A 23,771-nucleotide genomic window follows, 5' to 3' on the forward strand; every position below is an offset into this window, starting at 1 on the left:
ACAAACTGCGCATCGGGACAGGTGACTGAGACCGACGCGGAAATGGTGGGCTCTTCAGGATCACGCAGATCAACTGCCACGAAATCAGTTTTGCGTCCACTAATCTGGTCGACAGACTAATAAAAGGTGAGGCTGACATTGCCATAATCCAGGAACCCAGTACCTTTGGTAATCGGGTTACTGGATTAAGCTCGGCAAATATTAAAATTGTTTATGCTTAGGGCAGCTCCAGGCCAGGGACCTGCATCTTATGCAAAAAACACTATGACTTTTCTCTTTTAGCAGACGTGTCGACGGAGGACATCACAGTGGTAACCGACCATCCACTGTTGTTGGTTGCACTCTACATGCCCTTCGACTCTCCGCCGTCCACGGAAGAGCTGAGGAAGATAACGGAAGGAAAAACAGCGTTGTTTATTAGAACGGACGCTAATTCCCTTCATACGGCCTGGGGCAGCTCAGACTGTAATCCTAGGAGATTAGCCCTGTTCGATTACCTTAATTCTAAGGACCTTCTGACCATGAATATAGATAATACCCCCACCTTTATTAAGGCGTAGAAGGGAAGTTCTAGATATAACGATATGCAATACAAATGCGAAAGGCCTAGTGTCGGACTGGAGGGTCCTGGGAACGCTCATTTTCTGATCACAGGTACATTAGAGTCAACATCAGGGGCACGGAGCATCCGATGTTAAAGAACAAATCAAAAACTAATTGGTGCAAATTCCTGGCTGATCTAAGGCGCCTATTATGTAGACTTGCAGTTACAGACCAGTATAACTCCAAGTCATCTATTGACTCACACAATGTATTATCAGTGCATTTGAAAAAGCTTGTCCTCTTCGAACGGCGGGTTCTACCATCGACGAACCTTGGATGAATGGGGAACTAAAAAGTCTTCGAAGAAATTCTCGCAGGGCCTTCAACAAGGCCAAGACGTTCGATAGCGCAAAATGTTGGGACGAATACCAGACCGAATTTTGCATGTATATATAAACTCAGAACAGCAAAACGTAACTCGTGGCGCTTGTTCTGTGAACAAGTCGATAGCTTAAGAGGCTAAAATTAAAATATTTTTATCTAAAGACCACATGCAAACCGTGCTAAATAACCGTGGTAGATAACCAAGGACGCAGGGCTTTAGACATAAAGGATTCAATAAAAATCTTATTAGATACACACTTCCCAGAGTCCACGACGGGCAGTCCGCAACCTTCTGTTCAATACACTCAGGTTGACGACCTCGTTTTCACTCCGGAGATGGTGATCAGGGCTTTTAGAAGTTTCAAACCTTTCAAAGCAACAGGCACTGATGGTATATTTCCTGCCCTTTTACAATACGGAGCAGACTTACTATCAATCCGCATGACTAAAATATACACCGCCTGTGTCCGTCTAGCATACGCCCCATGTAAATGGCAGGAAGCCAAGGTTATCTTCATCCCCAAACCGGGAAAAGAAAACTATTCCTTGCCAAAATCGTAAAGGCCGATCAGTCTCACCTCTTTCCTACTAAAAAGTATGGAAAGAATCTGTGACGATTTAATTAAACAACAAATTCCACTCAAGGGCGTGGCCTTCATGCAGCTTGCGTATGTCAGAGGTAAATCGGTTGATACCGCTCTACACGAAATAGTCGGGACCATCGAGAGACCTTTGGATAAGAAAGAGTTCACCCTCGCGGCTTTTACAGACGTGGAGGGGGCCTTCAATAACGCCAACACCGCGGCATTGATTTCGTCTGTTGCTTCATTCGACATCAACCAGAACATACTGGCTTAGTTGAGCCATAAGCTCCGTAACAGGCCAGCCGTTTACGATGGGGACGGAATAAAAATCTCTCACCAGATCACTTGTGGAACCCCGCAAACTGGAATCCTGTCCCCCTTGCTCTGGGTCACTTTGATCAACAAACTGATACTCCTTCTTGACAGGGATAATTTTAATGTAATCGGACGACCTAGCGATTCTCTGCTCAAGGAAAAATCTCACTATTTATCACGGCTCTTAGAAAAAGCCCTCTATTTTGGCGGAGAGACATGGGCTCTCGCTAAATCCGGAAAAAATTCCACAAGGAGTCATCCTAGATAAAAAACTAAGCTGGAGAGGACACATTGAGTGTAGGACCTCCTAACCTCTCCGCACATGGAACTCCTGCAGAAGAGCCATTGCCTCGAAGTGGGGCCTTCGGCCCCAGATGGTATATAAGCTCTATACAAGTGTGATTCCACCAACGCTAACATATGGTGCAAAAGTTTGGTGGAAAGCACTAACGAAAAAATGCCGGATTAAATCAATATTGCCTTTCACTAATTCGGAAAATTTTAAAAATATTTAAATATTTTGTGGTATGGATCGTAATTCATAAATATTGCATGCTAAATGTTCAATAAATATCGCGATAAGGGATCGCGATCCAAATATCGCGATAAATATTGAAGTATAGCAAGCGCCTTACTCTGCGCCAAAATGGGTTCAGAAGTTTTTATTTTTCAATCAATCTGTAGATACGTCGGAAGATTCATGTTCCATAAAAAGCATTGCTTGTGTGCAACTTTGTGAAAGGGAATAATTCACTTATTTCAACTTTATTCGTCATTAAAATTTTAATACTTGTAGTTTGAAAATTTTAAAACTCTGCACTCAGCTGATCACATCTTGATCATCAACTTGAAACACTTCTTGCTCGCAAAAATTAAGAGCAAGATGGCTTTCAAGTTCGGAAAATGAGAGTGTGGTAGTAAAAAATTTAGAGTGTGTGGCAGCTTGAAAGCAATTTATTTTCCGTGTAACGTCCGGGTTAGCGCGTAAGACCCATTTAGCCATCCCGGCTCTAGGGTTGCCAGGGACAGGCACCTGCCACTCCGTATGAGAGAGACAATCGTCTTGAATAAGGACTCAATCTCCGAGTTTTGCCGCCTTTCCAGCAGAATCGTAAAATATTTTTGAAATTTCATATGAAATAGCAATCGATTATTTAAAACAAATAAACTAACTATACAGAGTGTGCACAAAAAGTTTCATTTTGAACAAAATATGTAAATTTTATTGAAGTGAAAGGTATCAGTACCGCAACAATGAAATCGCTGTTTGAAATGTTGCTGCCGTCTTCAAAATGTTCAAAGACGTAATTTGTAAATTTGTCGCCTATGCATTCAAAGCATAAGTGTGAAAAGAAATTTTGGCACGATTCCGATTAGTTTAGCGGTCGGGGTTTGACAACTCCGATCGGTATAAATGGGGTATCGGGTGAAAGAGGAGGCTCTCCAGAGCAAGAATATATATAAATATTCTTGATTGAATTTTTTCTATAAGTAACACATGGAATTTCACACACTGTTAAAATATTTTTTCACATTTTTCACTTCACATATTGAAAATTACACTATTAACATTCAATTTAATTCAAAATATAGATTTATTTAAGATTTTTTTAGCAAAAATTACTTATTTTAAAAATCACTTAGCACACTAATAGCTGAAAAGGTTTCTGTGTTTACAATTATGTGGAAAACGAGCGTTGCCACATGTTTGGAAACCATATAACCCTGGTCGAGCCAAAACCGGGGTGTCCAAAGCTTTTTTTTCGCGTAGAACTCCTTTCTGCACTGGCGGCCTTCGGCCGCGCTTTAAACAAATAACCCTAGTCGAGCCAAAACCGGGGTGTCCAAAGTTTTTTTTTCGCGTAGAACTTCTTTCTGCACTAGCGGCCTTCGGCCGCGCTTTAAAAAAATAACCCTGGTCGAGCCAAAACCAGGTGTGTTCGTAATTTTTTCGCGTAGAACTCTTCTCTGGTCAAGCCAATACAAGTGTTAGCAAAATAAAAGGCTGTCCTCAATATGATTTTTAAAAAAATATTTTGTTAAATAAAAGAAAAGGAATTTTGGCAGAAAAGAGGCATTTTCGCAAAAAGAGGAATTTATGTATGAATTTATATATGGTATCTACAATGTGGCAGCGCTCGTTTTCCGCATAATTGTAAACACATAAATTTGAGAGTGAAAAGTGATTTTTGAAACATATAATTCTGACTTTAAAATTATATAATAAAAGTAAAATGTACATTTCATGCAACGCCTACAGTTTTATTTAATATATATGAGGTGAAATAAGTGCATAAAATGTGTTAAAGTGTATTAAATTGTGTGAAATAGCTAGTTGAAAATTTTGATTTTTTATCTTTAAAGCGGAATATCTCGAAAACTAGGCGTCTGCGGTAACGGTGTAATTAGATCGCGGCGCCATAGTAATCGGAATTGTGCCGAGATCTTTAAAACATAGAATTTTTGCTTAAAAAATCTATAATCAAAGTAAAATGAACAATTTCTACAATGTCTAGATGTAAAGAAAGATCTAGATAGAAAGATGTGTTATACAACAACAAATACAACACATGTGACAATTGATAATCTTATTTACAGCCCTATTCTCATGCCCTCACAAAAATCACCACACTCACTATTGTGAGGTTTTTGGATTTTGTGATGATTACCTTATGCTGGAGAAAATTCAAAAGCTCAAATGCTCACAATTTTCTCAAATCTCTGTAAAGTGTGAAAGCAGCCATCACAATACAAAAATATTTGTGTTTGTTTTGGTTGAAATTAAAAAAAAAATTTGGTTAAAATTGAGATATCTTGATGAAATTTGGAAGACGTATTTCTTGGCACCATAAGAAGGTTATGTTCGAAAATGTGCGTAATGGGACCACTTCCACGCCCACAAAATGGCGATAACCGAAAATTTGGTACAAAGGATTGTTCTAGGAAGGGGCATATTTGGATGTAATTTTTTTGGGGAATTGGGCGTGGCCCCGCCCACTACTATGTTTTTTGTACATATCTCGCAAACTAATTAAGCTATATCAAGGAAACTTTCTAGAGTCGTTTCTTTTGGGTACTACCTTATAGAGTCCAAAAATGAAAGAAATCGGGTCATAACCACGCCCACCTCTCATACAGAGGTTATATTGAAAATTATTAAAAATGCAGTAAGTTCAGTAAGGAAAACCACCAGAAACCTTAAATTTCATTGTAAAGATGGTACAGAAGAGCTGCTCTCAAAATGGTATACAAAATTTTAAGTGAGCGTGGTTCCGCCCACTTATGGGTCAAAAACCATATCTTCCTTACTTGTTTTATAATTCTTTTGTTTTTTCACGTTCGACTGTAAATACGCAATTTCATTTGTTTCATTTGTTTACAAATTTTACATCAATTTGTATTTATTTTGAATTTATTTCTTTTGAAACAACTGTTTGACAGCAAAATGCTTTTCACCTCAATTGGTGACTTTTTTAAGCTTTTTTCTTATGAGGTTCGAGCCAGAATAGACTCACAAAATATACGTCACAAGAAACCTCACAAATTTTTCCACACAACTCAGTTATGAGGTTTTTTCAGAATAGGGCTGTTAGCTATGCATATGTATATGATTAGATAATTGAACGAGATTAGAACAGGGTTATTTTTATACGTAAACATACTATTACTGTCATTTTGCTTTAATTAATCGGATTAAGGTTTCTATCGATAAATTCGACCAATTTCAGGTAAACATCGATAGTGTCATCGATAATTTTGTGACTTTTATCTTCTCTTTTCCTTATCGCAGCGGGTTAGATTTGACCTGTTAGTAACATTTCTTCTAATTTATGTAATATAGTCATTCGAGAAGATTAATTATATTCTTTGTTTACATCTGTCTGATCAATTGCATATAGTGAACATCATTGAGATTGTCTTGTAGACTAACTTTACATTGTTGAAAGTGTTGTGTAACCTTTGTTTTTAAATTAATTCTACATTTTAGAAGTTGAACAATGGCTCAAGAAAACGAAACGCAGAGCAAGGAAAGATCGGTTTCGGTAGATGAGATGTCATCTTCACCTGTAGAAAGGAATACAGTGTTAGCCGAAAACATTAGATCTAATGGTATGTCAATTGACTTTATATAATATGTCTATTTTTAAAGCATTGTTTGACATGGGAGTTTTGATTCCTGAGCATGTATATTTAGTAACGAAGAGTGTCATAAATCCATATTTTATTATTAAGAAATAATATACAATATATTATAATATAACCTGAAACTTGCACGTGATTCGTAGGACTTGAAATGTAACATGATTTATTTATACTTCAATAATATTTTATATCCCTAATTAAATTTTTTTTACATCAGAGATTGTTGTTGATGTAACGCATAAAACATTTTTCAAATAATTTTTAGTAATTCTAATGAGTTGAAAGTTCTTCTCTAGATAAATCCATTCCAGTTAGGTAGACCCGAAATATTTATGTAAGCCTAGTATATCTACTAAAGCATTGATCACTTCAAACCTGTACGCTCATTATAAATGAACATTAAACAACGGAAACTAAAAAAAAATTCCCGTTTAGGAAGCGAATCTTTTAATTTTAATACAAAATATGTATACATCGTTATGTTTGAAGCTACGGTCATGTTTTTTAAAGAAGATACTAAATTTTGAAGTCTTTCTTTGTTTCTTTAGATGCGTATTTATTCCACAAAGAGTACATTTGGTAATTTGGTTATGACTGCCACTTCTCTTCAAATTATTTTTAATTATCGCACTATATTTTTATATTTGACGTTTAGTAATACGTAGAAGTATCTACCTTCTTGCTTTGATACCACTTGGTCATACCACAAACCTGGTCAAAATTTGTTTAAATGACAGTAGATCCGTGGTGTCAAATAAATGTTAGAAATCTTTTTTCAAGACACTATTTAATATAAATGTGCGGTGACATTGTGGACTAAGTTACAATAACACGACTTTAAATACCACAATAGCATATTGTCTAAAAAATCATAATTTTTTGAACATATTTATATTTTTTTATACATATTTATATATTTTTTTAATCTATACTATATTATAAAGAGGAAAGGTTTGATTTTTTGTTTGTTTGTCTCGAATAGGCTCCGAAACTACCGTACCGATTTTAAAAATTCTTTGACCGTTGGAAAGCTATACTATCCCTGAGTGACATAGGCTATATTTAGTTTAAAAAAAATAGGGATCCTTACCAAAACTCCGATAATGTAAAAAAAATACCAAAAAACTTTCTTTAATCGCGAATGCTCCGAAAACGATTGAAGATATGTATAACAAAGTGATGTACTACAATTTTGTAGAACTATCATTATCTACGTCGCGACATCATATCTCTAACTATCAATTGTCACAATAAGCGATTTTATATAAAAAAAAAATTAATTAAAATACCACTACTTGAAAAGGTCTTTATTTGTACCTTAGTATTAATCCTTATCGAAATAAATAATTTATTATTTAAGATCGCTTCAAAACCTTTATATAACTTTTTAAATTATTTGATTCTGACATTCCATTCAAAAGATATCACGAGTTAAAAATTTTTAAAAATATTCGCTCGTCGGCTAACTATGTGTTGTAGAGTTGTAGGCGTCACTCGGGCATGGTGGAATGGTCGTGTGCGGAATTAAAAAAAAATGTCGCTTGTTAATAATATAATATAACAAATAAGGAAGGGCTAAGGTCGGGTGTATCCGAACATTTCATACTCTTGCAATTTATTTATTTAACTTTATATTATATAATACGCAATTTGACCCACATATTCGTCATACATATTGTATAAAGTCCATTGAAAGTTGGAAACCATAATATTAAGTTAGAAGCATCGAGGTCCTCGTGTTCGATGTATGGAGCCTTAAAAACCTATGGTCCGATTTCGGCGATTTTTAGAAAGGGGCTGCCACACTAGAAACGTAGTATTTGTGCAAAGTTCTGCACCGATATCTTCACTAGTACTTACTTTATATATTGTAAAGCAAACGATTCAGATCGTCTTCAAAGTTCTCGTATATAGGAAGTATGCGTGATTGTGAAGCGATTTGGCCTATTTTCACAACATATCATTGGGATGTAAGAAAACTATTACAAACCAAGTTTCATTGAAATCGGTCGAGTAGTTCCTGAGATATGGTTTTTGACCCATAAGTGGGCGACGCCACGCCCATTTTCCATTTTGTAAAAAAATCTGAGTGCAGCTTTCATCTGCCATTTCTTATGTAAAATTTGGTATTTCCGACGTTTCTCGTTAGTGAGTTAACGCACTTTTAGTAATTTTCAACCTAACTTTTGTATGGGAGGTGGGCGTGGTTATGATCCGATTTCTTTCATTTTTGGACTGCATTAGGAAGTGGCTAAAAAACGACTGCAGAAAGTTTGGTTTATATAGCTCTATTGGCTTGCGAGATATGTACAAAAAACTTAGTAGGGGCGGGGCCACGCCCACTTCCCCAAAAAAATTACATCCAAATATGCCCCTTCATAGTGCGATCCTTCATACCAAATTTTTTTTCCATAGCTTTATTTATGACTTAGTTATGGAACTATATGTGTTTACGGTTTTCGCCATTTTGTGGGCGTGGCAGTGGTCCGATTTTGCTCATTTTCGTAAGCAACCTTCCTATGGTGCCAAGAAATAAGTGTGCCAAGTTTCATCAAGATATCTTAATTTTTACTCAAGTTACAGCTTGCACAGACGGACGGACGGACGGACAGACAGACATTCGGATTTGAACTCCACTCTTCACACTGATCACTTTGGTATATCCCTATATCTAACTCGTTTAGTTTTGGGTGTTACAAACAACCGTTATGTGAACAAAACTATAATACTCTCTTTAGCAACTTTTGTTGCGAGAGTATAAAAATGAATTGCTGTTCGTTTGTCCCTCGAGAACGGCCAAAACGATCTGGCTAATTTTAGTCTTGAAATATTCGTGGAAGTCCAGAAAAAAGATTAGAAAGTGAGTAAGTATGGAAAAATTGCGAGGAAGATAATAATAAGAGAATTTTATTCGAGTTGACAAGAAAAATATAAAAAGAGAAAACAAAAAAATAATATTTTGAAGGTTGTCATTGTTGCTTTGTTAAAATATTTTTGTTATTGATCAATTAAATAAGGTTGTGTCGATAGCCCAAAACAATTTGTAACAAATAAGGAAAGGCTAAGTTCGGGTCCAACCGAACATTTTATACTCTCGCAATTTATTGATGTAATTTTATTAAGATAACACACAATTTGACTAATATATTCGGCATAAAGTCCAATATAAAATCATCATATATAGTATATGAGGGCTGATGTAATTCCAGAACCAATTTCACTCATTTTCACCACCAATTTGGCACCTGTTAGTAAGCAAACAAATGACACATTCGGCCTTGAAATTATTCCTAAATTGCAAATTAACGAAACACCAGTCGGCAAAATAGCCAAAAATAACGCTATAACGAAGATTTTCCAAATATTAAAGAAGTCGCTGGAGGTACTGCACAGGACTTTAAAAGATCTTGATTGTCGATGAACGTTTTTGGTGGAGCCAGGATTCTGTTAGCGGGTGCTCACCAGACTCTTCCAATTATTCCTGGATCAACTGTTACTGACGGGCTAATCGCTGTCTAAAATCATTTAATTTGTGGCGACATAAAGAATCTCCAATTAACAACTAACATATGCGTGTTTTTGCAACAATATCAAATTGTGATTGTAGAATCAGTTGGAAATAGTAGGGTCGCAGTTGACACCTCGATGGATTAATAGCATTTCCAACAGATTTCCGTCACTTCATTTACCCCTTAAGAGAAGTTTTCCTGATATGAAACCTCAATATGATAAGCATAAATGACTGATTGAATTGCCTATATTGGTGGTAAAAAAAAGATATCGATGATCTTAATGCGACAATTTAGAATTTCGGTCCAAGAGAGTTGTCACAGTTACAAACCAGGATGACGAAGTCAATTATCCCAAACTATTTAAAATTGCCTGTACAATCACCACTTACTTTGCAATTTAAAGTAGTGTGAGTTGTGTTCATATAACATAAATTAACCTCGAGTAATCAATATCGTCGCCGAAGCCATGATTGGATCAACTTAATTTAATGTATACCTTAGCCACAAAAATGTGTGGCCGGGTCTGCTAGTCATATTTATATTTTTATACTCTCGCAACAAAGTTGCTAGGAGAATATTATAGCTTTGTTCACATAACGGTTGTTTATAACACCCAAAACTAAATAGGGTTATTTATACCGAATTTATTTATACCGAAGTGATCAGGGAGAAGTGGAGTTCAAAGCCGGATGTTTGTCTGTCCGTCCGTCCGTCTGTGCAAGCTGTAACTTGAGTAAAAATTAAGATATCTTGATAAAACTTGGCACACTGGTTTCTTGGCACCATGCTTTCGAAGACGGCAAAATCGGACCAGTGTCACGCCCACAAAATGGCCATAACTTAGCCTTAAATAAAGCTATGCGAAAAAAATTTTGTACAAAGGATCGCACTATGATGCTATGATATGGGCATATTTGGATGTAATTTTATTTTGAAGTAGGCGTGGCCCACTGTACATATCTCGTAAACTACTTCAGCTTTATAATCTTTTCTACCTTATACAGTCAAAATGGAGGATATCGGATTATAACCACGGCTATCTTCCTTACAAAGGTTATGGTGAAAACTACTAAAAATTCTTTAATTCAGTAAGGGAAAACACCAGAAACCTTAAATTTCATTATAAAGAAGGTACAGAAGGGCTCTACCCAAATTGGTATACACAATTTTAAGTGTGTGTGGCTTCGCCCACTTATGGTTCAAAAAACATATCTCCGTAACTACTCGACCAATATCAATAAAACTTGGTTTGTAATATGTTCCTTACATCCCAATGTTATGTTGTGAAAATAGGTCAAACCCGTTAACAACCACGCCTACTTCCTATATACCAGAACTTTGACGTCGACCTGATTGGACTACTTTACAATATGTAAAGTAAGCACTAGTGAAGATATCGGAAGAGAACTTTGCATAGATACTGCATTTATAGTGCGGCAGCCCCTTTCTAAAAATTGCCGAAATCGGACCATAGTTTTCAAGGCCCCATATATCGAATATGAAAACCTCGGTTCTTCCAACCTAATATTAGGGCTTCCAACTTTTAATGGACTTTATACCACATATATGACGAATATGTGGGCCAAATTGTGTATTATATAAAATTAAACAAATAAATTGCGAGAGTATAAAATGTTCGTTCACAACCGAACATAGCCCTTCCTTACTTGTTTTTTATACTTATATATGTTTTTATATTTATATTTTGCTTTCACATTCCTACTTTTATTTGCAACATAAAATTGTTGTCCAGAAAGTTGATTACAGTCGAGTTTGACATAAATTTCGTCATGCATATCTCGCAAACCAATAGAGCTATATAAACCAAACTTTCTGCAGTCGTTTTTTTCATATCATATCGGATCATAACCACGCCCACCTCCCATACAAAAGTTAGGTTGAAAATTACTAAAAGTGCGTTAACTCACTAACGAAAAACGTCAGAAACACTTAATTTCACATAAGAAATGGCAGATGAAAGCTGCACTCAGATTTTTTTACAAAATGGAAAATGGGCGTGGCGTCGCCCACTTATGGGTCAAAAACCATATCTCAGGAACTACTCGACCGATTTCAATGAAACTTGGTTTGTAATAGTTTCCTTACATCCCAATGATATGTTGTGAAAATAGGCCAAATCGCTTCACAACCACGCCTACTTCCTATATACCAGAACTTTGAAAACAAGCTGAATCGTTTACTTTACAATATATAAAGTAAGTACTAGTGAAGATATCGGTGCAGAACTTTGCACAAATACTATGTTAATAGTATGGCAGCCCCTTTCTAAAAATCGCCGAAATCGGACCATAGGTTTTTAAGGCCCCATATATCGAACACGAGGACCTCGGTGCTTCTAACCTAATATTATGGTTTCCAACTTTCAATGGACTTTATACAATATATGTATATGACATATATATGAGTCAAATTGTGTATTATATAATATTAATAAAGTTAAATAAATAAATTGCGTGAGTATAAAATGTTCGGTTACACCCGAACTTAGCCCTTCCTTACTTGTTTTTGTAAATAGTTGTAATTGAAAAAAAAAATATTAAATCCGTCGTTCAAGCACGAGTAAATTGTATCTCGAATACCTGTTCAAAATTTCATCAAGTTCGGTTGAGTAGTTTTCGAAAAAATTTGACAATCGACTTTGAAAACACGGTTCCGAGAAAAACGCGTTTAAAGTTTTGAGTAACAATAGTACTTGACTTGGGGCACACACCTTCCAAAGGCTGTATACCCGAAACTATTATTCGGAGCGACTTGTAAATTTAGGACAATATTCTTGAGATGTTGTAGGAATTAATAAGCCAAAAAACAAAAAATCGATTTTTTGAATCCACGAAACCCGTGTAACCCCTTAAGTAAACGCTTTTTTGTGAACCGATTTCGCCCATTTTCCAATTTAAAATAAAATCTGAGTGCATGTTCCTTCAGCCATTTATTTTGAAAATTTTAGTGTTTCTGATGTTTTGCGTTAGTGAGTTATCGCACTTTTACTAGTTTTCAACATTACCTTTGTATAGGAGGTGGGCTTGGTTATAATGCGATTTCAACTATTTTCATGGTCTGTGATGGGATACGTAAGGGAAGCGAGTGCAGAAAGTTTGGTTTATATAGCTTTGTTAGTTTGCGAGATATATGCAGTTGATCTCCTTTTTACACGGTGTTTTTGTACACTTCCCTGTTACCATTTTACACTGTTTTACTTTTTTACACGGATTTTTAATTTTAATTGTATACTTTTTTGCAATAAAATAAATGCAATTTAAAAATTCTAAATAAGGTTTAAACTAAAAAATACAAATTTTAGGTTTGAAAGCCGGTGAAAAGGTTACAACAATTTCAATACGTAAACAAATAAATGATGCTGTATGAAGAAGTAAGGAAAAAGAAGACAGCGATTAATGACGGAACTTTGAAATGTATTATTTTTTACCATTCCCAGAATAGTTGTTGTTTGTTTCTTATAACAGTAATATGTACATATACATACATATAGTACCAGAAAAGTCTACAACAACAACAATAGTAAAGTAAAAGAATTATATGTGCAAAATTTTTTTGAGTATATCTCGTGAATTAATAACGGTAAATTTTTTTTCAGTATGCAGTATTCTTAGTTCAAATATTGTGTTTATGAATAACATTTAACATTATTATATTGGACTCATTCGTAGCACGATTAATAAAAAATAGCATTGTGATTTGAATTTTTCATAGAAAATAATTATGCATATGTGCAAATTCATCAATTTGTGGCAGCTGTACAGACAATATATAAATTTAGTTTATTAACTAATGTGAAAAAATTGGAAAAGCAGTACGTTATAGATATTAGATCTAGTAAATAGTTATACAGTAAAAGCTCTTTATATTTATGTTCCTAGGTGACAAAAAAAAAGAATAGGTATATAAAAAAATTATTTAATTGAAGTTTTTGAACATTTTAATTAATTATCTTAAGGCTTAGGCAATGGTTTGAAGAATTTTGTAATTTTCTCTTGCTTAGCAATTTTCAAAAGCTCCTTCAATTCAGACTGATACACAGCAGTCGCATTAGCAATTTGTCTCTTAAAAATTGGATTCGTTCCATAGACGGATCAATGTTCATAAAGAAATCGCAGAGCTCATTTGCCATTCTTAAACGTTCACTAAGATTTTTCAAATTGAATGACACGTTTCCAGTGCTTGTTGAAGCCTCTTCTTTAATAGGTTGTGAATTTAACATTTCCTCCAAGTCGGTTTCAGTCAAATCTTCATCTTGCGATTCAAGCAATTCCTGAATGTCACTTGATTCTATCTGTTCGAACCCATCTCGTCCTATTCGATTTCGGCTATGTTTGCCGTCATAATTAGAGCTTGCACAGATTCTTCGCAAAAAAGTTCCGTTATATGTTGGGAAGTTGCTAAAATCATATTCAGCGAAATAAGTATCGTGGTTGGCGAAAAAATTAAAATAAATTCGCAGGTGATCTGGTCGGGTGTGCTCATATAAATAAGCCAATGTAACGAAACCTTAGCAATCACGATCTTTGTAAAAAAAAAAATTATTAAAAAAGTGAAAATTTTATTGGTTCCATTTAATTTAAAGTGTTTTTTGAAAATTTTCTAAAAAATGGGTAAGAATGGAATACGTCAGTGAACCGACATCGTAATACAGTCTCAAATTATTTGAAATATCCTCAAAACTGTGGTGTCATCAAGCATACTGGTGGGTTACCAACAGTTGATAAGCGGACCAAGAGAAGCATCCATCACTTAGCAACTACCGAAAGCATAATTTGCTTGCAGATACAAGTAAAATTAGGCATACCAATCATTAGACATCGTGTTCAGCAAATTATGAAATGGGTCTTAAGTTTGAATCAAAACTCAGCCGCAAATGAAAAAGTGACTTAAAGATGCTGGTATTTGTTTTTCGACAAATATGGGTTTTGGGAAGACGAGTTGGGAAACGTAGTTTTAGTGAGTAAAAAAGTTGATAGTTAAATTTGGATTATTGGATTGGCCACCTTCGAGTTCCGATCTCAACCCCTTTGGGGTATACTTCCTGATAATGTATATGCACATATTACTCAGTATGATACTATTAAGTAGTTAAACAGTGTCATCGTATCCGAGTGGGAGAAAATTTAGCTAACTCCTCTGTAAAACTTAATAGGGTACATGCCACTAAGACTGTGTATGGTAAAAGTACAAAAATTTAATTCTATTATATACTAAAAGTATTTAAAATTTCAAATACTTAAAGTTACTTTAATCACATACATACCTTCACAAATAATGTTTTATATGAATTTTAAGGAGATCTCTATTTTGCACATAACTATTTTCTATGGTACTTAAGTAATATATTTATTTTTTATTAATAAAAGTTCATATATGTATAATTCCAATTTTGTTTTTTTTTACTACATCTCAAACCATAAATGAAAATATATACTATCAAAATATATTATATTCAATTGATGTATTGCACATATACAGTGGAACTTCTTTTACTCGAATCACAATAATGCACAAAAAAATTTCGACTTAGAGAGACTTCGAGTTATAGAAATTATAAAATAAAACATACATTTTTCAAAAAGCTGTAAAATATAGTTTTATACACAGTTTTATTTATTTACTTCGCAAAATTTTTATGTACATACGTTAAAATATGTATTCTGTAATTTCGTTTGTTACAGTTTGCTATTGTTTGGCTCTTGACGGATTGGGATATATCTTGCTTTTGTTAGATGATTTATGCAATCCATAAGTGTAATATCATAATTTTTGTTCGCATCCGTACAATATAGAGGAACTCTTTTAAAATTCTGTCTCGATAGTAAAATTTTAAATTTTGTATTATGCCCTGACCTAAAAGTTCGATTTATGGAAGGAAATTTATATGAAACTTGACTTCTATTGCCAATTCAAGAGTTCGAGTTATGGAGAACTTCGAGTTATAGAAATTCGAGTTATGGAAGGAAATTTGTATGAAATTTAGCTTCTAAACGTTATTGCCAATTCAAGTGTTCGAGTTATGGAGACCTTCGAGTTATAGAAGTTCGAGTTATGGAAGTTCCACTGTAATTCTTTTACGAAGGTGGTGTAAATTCTCAATGTATGAAAAGATAGATTTTCATGTAAAATTAGATATTTTTTACACGTTTTCTATTTTTTGCACGCTTTTTTTTCTTAAATTGGTCCTAATATTGAGTTTTATATAAAAATTTTATTTTATTGCACGGTTTTTTTTGCACGAGTAGTTTATTTTCCCCGTTAACCGTGCAAAAAGGAGATCAACTGTACAAAAAACTATATTTTAAACAAGTAAGGAAGGGCTAAGTTCGGGTGTAACCGAACATTTTATACTCTCGCAATTTATTGATGTAATTTTATAAAGATAACACAATTCGACCCACATAACATATTCGGTATAAAGTTCAATAGAATAACGAAAATCATCATAAATTGTATATGGAGACTGAGGTAATTCCTAAACCGATTTCTCTCGTTTTCACCACTAAGATACAATGTATCAATTAAAATTACTTATAATTAGGTATATGGGATCTGGGGGAAGTTATGACTCGATTTTTATACCGAATTCAGGTACAGAGAGAAACTGTTATAAGAAAAAAATTCATTAAATGAATTACATTAAAATATCTGAGGGATTTACATACATATATTTTCGATGAAAAATTACCCTTAGGCACTGAGTTCTTCATGTTCGATATCAGGGGCCTTGAAAAGTCGTGATCCGATTTTGACAATTTTTCCACAAGTGATGTCACAGCTCAAATACAGTATTTGTGTAAAGTTTTATTCCGCTATCTTCATTTGTTCCTAATTTATATATGTATTATAAAGTGAACGAATCAAAATAATTCAAAATTGAGTTATATGGAAAGTAGACGTAGTTGTGAACCGATTTCGCCCATATTCCACCCGTGTCATCAGGGTGTCAAGAAAGTGTTATATACCGAATTTCATGGAAATCGATCGAATAGTTCTTGAGATATGGTTTTTGACCCAAAATCTCAGTGCAGCTTCCTTCTGCCATTTCTTATGTAAAATTTGGTGTTTCTTTTTTCGTTAGTGAGTTAACGCTCTTTTAGTAATTTTCAACCTAACCTTTGTATGGGAGGTGGTCGTGGTTATTATCCGATTTCTTTCATTTTTGGACTGTAAATGGCTAAAATAAACGACTGCAGAAAGTTTGGTTTATATAGCTTTATTGGTTTGCGAGTTATATACAAAAAACCTATTTGGGGGCGGGGTCACGCCCACTTTTCCAAAAAAATTACATCCAAATGTGCGCCTCCCTAATAGGATCCTATATTCCAAATTTAATTTTCATAACTTTATTTATGGCTTAGTTATAACACTGTATAGGCTTTCGGTTTCCGCCATTTTGTGGGCGTGGCAGTGGACCGATTTTGCCCATTTCGAAAGCAACCTCCTCAGGGTGCCAAGGAACATGTGTTCCAAGTTTCATTAAGATATCTTAATTTTTACTCAAGTTATCGCTTGCACGGACAGACGGACAGACATCCGGATTTCAAATCCACTCGTCATCCTGATCATGTATATATAACCCCATATCTAACTCTTATATTTCTTGGTGTCACAAACAACCGTTATATGAACAAAACTCAATACTCTGTGCAACAGGTTGCGAGTACCAAGTTTCGTTAAGATATCTTAATTTTTACTCAAGTTATCCGTTGCACGGACGGACAGATCGTCTCGTCATCTTGATCAGTTTGATATATATAAGCCTATATCTAACTTACCTACTTACAAACAACCGTTATGTGAACAAACCTGTAATACTCTTTTAGCAACTTTTGTTGTGAGAGTATAAAAATAGGCCTGCACAAGCTGATTCGCTTTTCTTTGCACACAGTGTGATTCGGTACAATTGCCGATGTTATGTTTGATTCGGTTGAGCATTTTGAAGACGGCAGCGACATATCAAACAGCAATTTCATTGGTGCCGTACTAAAATCTTTCACTTCAATAAAATTTACATATTTAGTTTAAAGTGAAATTATTTGTGCAAAAAATGTAAAAATGGTCGATTTATTTGTTTTAAATAATCGATTGTTATTATAAATGATATATCAAGGCAATTTTACGTTTCTGCTGGCAAAATAACGTAATATTTGTTATAACTTTTAATAATTTTACATTTCACATATTAGTGGCAACTCTACAGCTGCCCACTGTCGTCGCCAAAATTAGAAACATTTTTAATTTAGCGACAACGACAACTACAAGCCTGTTGTCGCGTAGTCGTGCTGTTTTAATATTTGACAGATGTCGCTCGTCGCTTGTCGTCTTCTATGTGTTCAGCACATTAATGTTATGCCGATCAAGTCATATGGTTTTTTGCGAGTGGCTTGAAATGGCAAACGAGTGAATCGTTGCAGGAGTTTAGTCTGTACATCTACGATGTTCACACACAACATTTCAAAAAACCAGAAATTAAGTGTTAATTCTAACTGGTGGAATATATTCAGTTGAAATAAGAGCGCATTTAACATGCGCTCATTCCTGTATTTTAAAAGTGATCAAAAATCACCTTGGCGTAATTATTATGTCAATATATTTGGACACCTCTTCACTAGCTTGCGCGCAGTATTTTGGCATACGGCGCAATTATCCGGTAACGCGGAAGGTGCTTATGATACTTTACCAGTTGCCGAATCTTTATATTGAGATCTCTTATACTGGGATCATAGAGATTAGGGCGGATATCCGCAATTCAACCAGTGGGAATAATAATGTCGGGATGTTTTTCGTTCGAGATAATAATGGGCAGATGGTATGATGGGTAGTAAGGATCGACATTTTCATCTACTAAGATTCCATGTAAAGTCCAGAAACATGAAATGCGAGCTTTGAATAAACAACTGATTGCGATTTGCGACAAATGCGACATAAATGTCACTGAAAATAATAATTTTTTGATTTCAAAATTTATTACTAGAATGATATTTTGAATCCATAACGGAATTGTCCCTAAAGTTGTGGTTCAAATGTAAATTATATTTATATCTATATATGTACATACGTATACCAACATTATTGTTATTATATAATACTTAAAATCATAAGTGTTAATTAACTATTTGAGCGAATATATTTAGTACATACATATGTTTATGTGTCTTAATATAATAGGAAAAGATGAGAAAAAATCTAACAGCGAATTGAGTGAACATTCTGTATCAGCATCAACTCAAGGATTTGAAAATAAAACCAATGAAAACAATGTAGGTGGATCAAATGAGTTAGTCGACGGGGAAGAATATTCGCTTTCATCGGAGTCAATAGATTTAGAAACCCTTCACGATGTTGGAATTACAGTGCATATACAGAGCCCAGGTGCTGAATTACTTTCAGTACAATTATCTAGCATGGAGTTAGTGCAAGAAATACATCAATTACTCATGGATCGAGAGGATACTTGTCACCGTACCTGTTTTTCTTTACAATTAAATGGCGTAACTTTAGATAACTTTGCTGAACTTAAAACCATTGACGGTTTAAAACACGGATCAACGATTAAAGTTATCGAAGAACCTTACACTATGCGTGAGGCTCGTATTCATGTACGTCATGTACGTGATTTACTAAAAAGTATGGACCCTTCGGATGCATACAGTGGTATTGAATGTAATTCTCTTACGTTTTTACATACTATAACTCAGGGAGATCTACTTGAAAAGAAAAAATCGCGATCTGATTCAGTTGATTGTACACCACCAGATTATGTAATGCCTGGGGTGAAGGAGGCTCCGCTTATTCCATTGCAACCAGGTTTAAAGAATTCAAGGGGACCACAAGCAATTAAAATTTTAACCACATCTGCCTGGAATCCTCCTCCAGGGCCTCGTAAATTACATGGTGATCTTATGTACTTATATGTTGTAACCATGGAAGAAAAACGATTTCATATATCTGCATGTCCGAAAGGATTTTATATAAATCAATCGACAGACGAAGTATTTAATCCTAAGCCAGATAACCCCAGCCATTTGAATCATTCGTTGATAGATTTACTATCGCAAATTTCACCATCTTTTAAGCGTGCATTTCAACAAATGCAAAAGAAACGTACTTTGCGCCACGCATTTGAACGAGTTGCTACGCCTTATCAATTATATCAGTGGACTGCACCACAATTAGAGCATACAATTGATGCAATTCGGGCTGAAGATGCTTTTTCATCAAAGCTTGGGTAAGCATTGGATTTTCTTGATATTCGTGCATATTAATAATATATTACAATTTATAGCTATGAGGAACACATCCCCGGGCAGACACGTGATTGGAATGAAGAGTTGCAAACTACACGTGAATTGCCAAGAAAAACTTTACCTGAACGTTTACTTCGCGAACGAGCTATTTTTAAAGTACATGGAGACTTTGTTATTGCAGCAACTCGGGGAGCCATGGCCGTTATAGACGGTAATGTTTTAGCTATAAATCCTGGAGAGGATCCAAAAATGCAAATGTTTATATGGAACAATATATTTTTCTCGTTGGGATTTGATGTACGAGATCATTATAAGGACTTGGGCGGTGATGTAGCCGCCTTTGTAGCCCCTCGAAATGATCTCCATGGTGTACGTGTTTATAGTGCCGTAGATATAGAGGGTCTTTATACATTGGGAACAGTAGTAATAGATTATCGTGGTTACAGAGTAACTGCTCAATCCATTATCCCTGGGATTTTGGAGAGAGAACAAGAACAATCTGTTGTTTATGGCTCCATTGATTTTGGAAAAACTGTTCTCAGCCATCCAAAGTATCTTGAATTATTACGGAAGGCTGGCAAACATTTAAAGATTATGCCTCATTCCGTATTAAATGAACGCGATGAACCTGTAGAGTTGTGCTCTTCTGTGGAATGTAAAGGCATCATAGGTAATGATGGCAGACATTATATTCTGGATCTACTTCGGACGTTTCCACCAGACGTAAATTTCTTAGTTTTGGATGATGTCCATATTAGTCCTGTTTTGAAAGCTTTAGGTTTTCCAATAGAGCATAAACATAAACTTTCCTGTTTAAGGCAGGAATTACTTGAGGCGTTTATTGAAGACCGTTATGTTACTTTTATACGAAGTGCAGCTCAACATTTGCAAAATTTTAATTCCCAAAAGGCAACTGTTGAAAATAATAATGATTTAAACAGTGAAAGAAGTGAAACCGAGCAACCAGAAGTGGAAGGCCAATTAGCAATAAAATCGAAGAAAGCGAACGATGTTATGTCGCAGGCCTTAGACGTTATCAAAGAAGCACAAATTAAAGTAGCTAGTTCTGATGAGACGCAGGCTGCTGATGTTGTCAAACACGCATGCGCCGCTGTTGGTTCCTTAAAAGAACAAGAGTTCGATTTTCGCTTTAACCCAGACGTATTTTCGCCAGGAATCCGTCATGTAGATGACTCAAGTTGTCATAATTCAATTTCTAAGCAAAAAAAACTTATACAAGATGCTGCTGAATTTTTGGTTACAAAACAACTGCCGTCTTTTATTAAAGAACACATGAATCATTCATCACCGCCGATGGATGGCACAAGTTTAACGGAGGCTTTACATAGTCACGGCATTAACATTAGGTATGCATATGATATTTATTTTTACTGTTTTTTAATTTAGTGTTTTGTTTGAAGGTATCTTGGAAAAGTAATAGATATGTTGGAAAAAATACCTCGTTTGGAGTATTTATATAGGATTGCTGTTCTTGAAATAATAATACGTGCTACCAAACATATTTATTACTCATATATGCAAAACACGGATGTTATGCAATTGTCTAACGCCATTAGTCATTTTCTGAATTGTTTCTTGTCACCGGGACCTGTACATGCTGCCAGCAATCCTAATGACTCCAGTAAATCTAATCGTCGTGGAAAAAAGAAGTATACTAAAAGTTCCAACGGTACTGGAAATAAAAGCATTTCAGTAGCCGATAATAATGACTGGCTACATGTAACCCCAAAATCAATATGGAGTCAAATTAAAAAAGAAGTTAAATCATATTGGGACTATGATCTCAAATGTGATTCAATTGAAACAGCTGTCGAAATATATGGTTTCCATCGAGTGAGTGTTTTGCGAGCTTTCTGCCTAAAAGTTGGAATTCAAGTGTTGTTGAGGGAGTATCATTTTGATTTACGAAATAAAGCAACGTTCAACGAAGAGGACATTCTAAACGTTTTTCCAATTGTTAAACATATAAGCCCTCGTGCATCAGATGCATACAACTTTTATACTACAGGACAGTCTAAAATACAGCAAGGGCTATTTAAAGAAGGTTATGAACTTATTAGTGAGGCTCTTAATCTTTTAAATAATGTTTTTGGAGCTATGCATTCCGAAAATGGATCTTGCTTACGTATGTTAGCACGACTTAGCTACTTGTTGGGAGATCCACAGGAAGCACTAGCAATACAACAGCGCTCAGTAATTATGAGTGAACGAGTGAACGGTATTGATCACCCATGTACCATATTAGAATATGTAAGTAATGTGAAATATAGATATTAAACATTTTTAAAATATATTCTTTTCAGACACACTTATCTTTATATTGTTTCGCTAATGGTCAAATTGGTGCATCATTAAAATTGCTTTATCGGGCTCGATATTTATTGGTTTTGATATGCGGTGAAGATCATCCAGAAGTTGCCCTCATAGATGTAAGATATTGTTTGGTGAAAATTTCCATTTCTTAATTCCTTTATTATTATTTCAGAGTAATATTAGCTTAATATTGCATGCAGTAGGGGAGTACGAGCTATCTCTACGATTTATTGAACATGCCCTGACGTTAAATTTGAAATATTTTGGAGAGAAGTCCATGCATGTTGCAATCAGTTACCACTTAGTTGCAAGAACTCAGTCATGTATGGGTGATTTCCGTTCAGCTCTAAATAATGAAAAAGAAACGTATGCCATTTATAAGTCTCAGGTAATAATGTATTTTTTTTTTCTTTTACAATGCAAAAACAAATAACATAACATAAGTCATATAAATATAAAACTTAGAAAATTTGACATTAAATATTGTATAAAAATAAATATCCATATCAATCATTCAAAGATAGCAATATATATACATAGTAGTATATCTATACGTAGCCCAACAAAAAGTATTCCAACGAATCCCAAGAGTTCGTTCCAACATAGATATAGTTCGCTCGATATATGAACGATATACGACATTTCACAAGTTGGCTATATTGACAAGTAAGGAATTACAACGCTTAGAGACGAGGAAATGTTTTCAAGTTTTGAGCAAAACTTTATATTAAAACAATTTTGCAAGTGAATTCGAAGCGAATGACTTACAAGACGATTTTCAGTTTCAGATCAAGATTCTCCATCACAGAGTCTTTTCGATACCCTCACCTGGGAACTATTTCCAGAAAGTTGAGGTTTTTGCAATAAATATAGCCTATGTTACTCGGGGTGTATGTAGCTTTCAAATGGTGAAAGAATTTTGAAATCGACACAGTAGTTTTCGAGTTTATTCAATACAAACATACATACAAGTCTTTCCTCTTTATAATAGTAGTATAAGATATCTACGTTAAACAAGTTTTTATTTTTATTATATTATTGTTATATTTGAAACTTGTTAATATACATTATTTTGAATTGTAGTTAGGAGAGGCGCATGAGAAAACTCGAGAATCTGCTGAATGCTTGCGCCTTCTTACACAGCAAGCTGTACTCTTGCAACGCAAAATGAATGATATATATTCAAATGGTAAATTGGGCACTGGGTTGCCTCCAATTCACATTCAACCACCGACCATGGGATCTGTTTTGGAGATGCTTAACACAATAAACGGAATATTGTTCGTTCAAATCAGGTAGGCCTTCACAAGAGGAAATATGTATGCACAAATATTAATGATTGATAATTGCTTTTTATTTAGTCAAAAGGATATAGCTAAGGTTCGAACTGAAATAGAGAAGCACTTAAAGAATACAAGTGACAACAATATCGGAACTGGTCAAAATAATGGTATCTTAGAAAGCTCGAGTAATATGTTGAATTCTTTACCTAAACCTGAAAAGACTGATGTATTGACTAATGGAAATGAAAACAATGGTGATAAAGTTGGTAAAAGTTGAGTAACCAGTATTTTGTGATTGATAACAGTCATGATATGTATGGATTATATTAATAAAATGAGTCGCCGATCTGCCATTTTATAATATTTGTTTTAATAAATATTAGGGCTTGAGAATAGCGACCA

At 34.7% G+C, this 23,771-nt stretch overlaps 1 protein-coding gene across 1 annotated transcript; it reads left to right on the plus strand.

Moving 5' to 3' along the window:
* Positions 1-5,564: 5,564 nt before the first annotated feature.
* On the plus strand, positions 5,565-23,730 carry LOC105219901 (protein clueless). The gene is made up of 9 exons (XM_011196247.2): positions 5,565-5,633; positions 5,815-5,936; positions 18,674-19,733; positions 19,791-21,119; positions 21,174-22,023; positions 22,077-22,202; positions 22,259-22,474; positions 23,170-23,381; positions 23,448-23,730. The coding sequence occupies exons 2-9, from the start codon at positions 5,825-5,827 to the stop codon at positions 23,644-23,646; spliced, it is 4,104 nt and encodes a 1,367-aa protein (XP_011194549.1). The 5' UTR covers positions 5,565-5,633; positions 5,815-5,824; the 3' UTR covers positions 23,647-23,730.
* The last annotated feature ends 41 nt before the right edge of the window (positions 23,731-23,771 follow it).

Source organism: Zeugodacus cucurbitae, chromosome 6 (assembly GCF_028554725.1).
Source record: "Zeugodacus cucurbitae isolate PBARC_wt_2022May chromosome 6, idZeuCucr1.2, whole genome shotgun sequence".
Lineage (NCBI taxonomy): Eukaryota > Metazoa > Arthropoda > Insecta > Diptera > Tephritidae > Zeugodacus > Zeugodacus cucurbitae.

Excerpts from the sequence above, each read along its gene's own strand:
- LOC105219901 (XM_011196247.2), top strand. The coding sequence starts at position 5,825 with ATGGCTCAAGAAAACGAAACGCAGAGCAAGGAAAGATCGGTTTCGGTA. Across the intron at positions 21,120-21,173 it reads AGTCACGGCATTAACATTAG|GTATCTTGGAAAAGTAATAG; the intron begins GTATGCATATGA and ends TTTTGTTTGAAG. Across the intron at positions 22,475-23,169 it reads ATGCCATTTATAAGTCTCAG|TTAGGAGAGGCGCATGAGAA; the intron begins GTAATAATGTAT and ends TTTGAATTGTAG.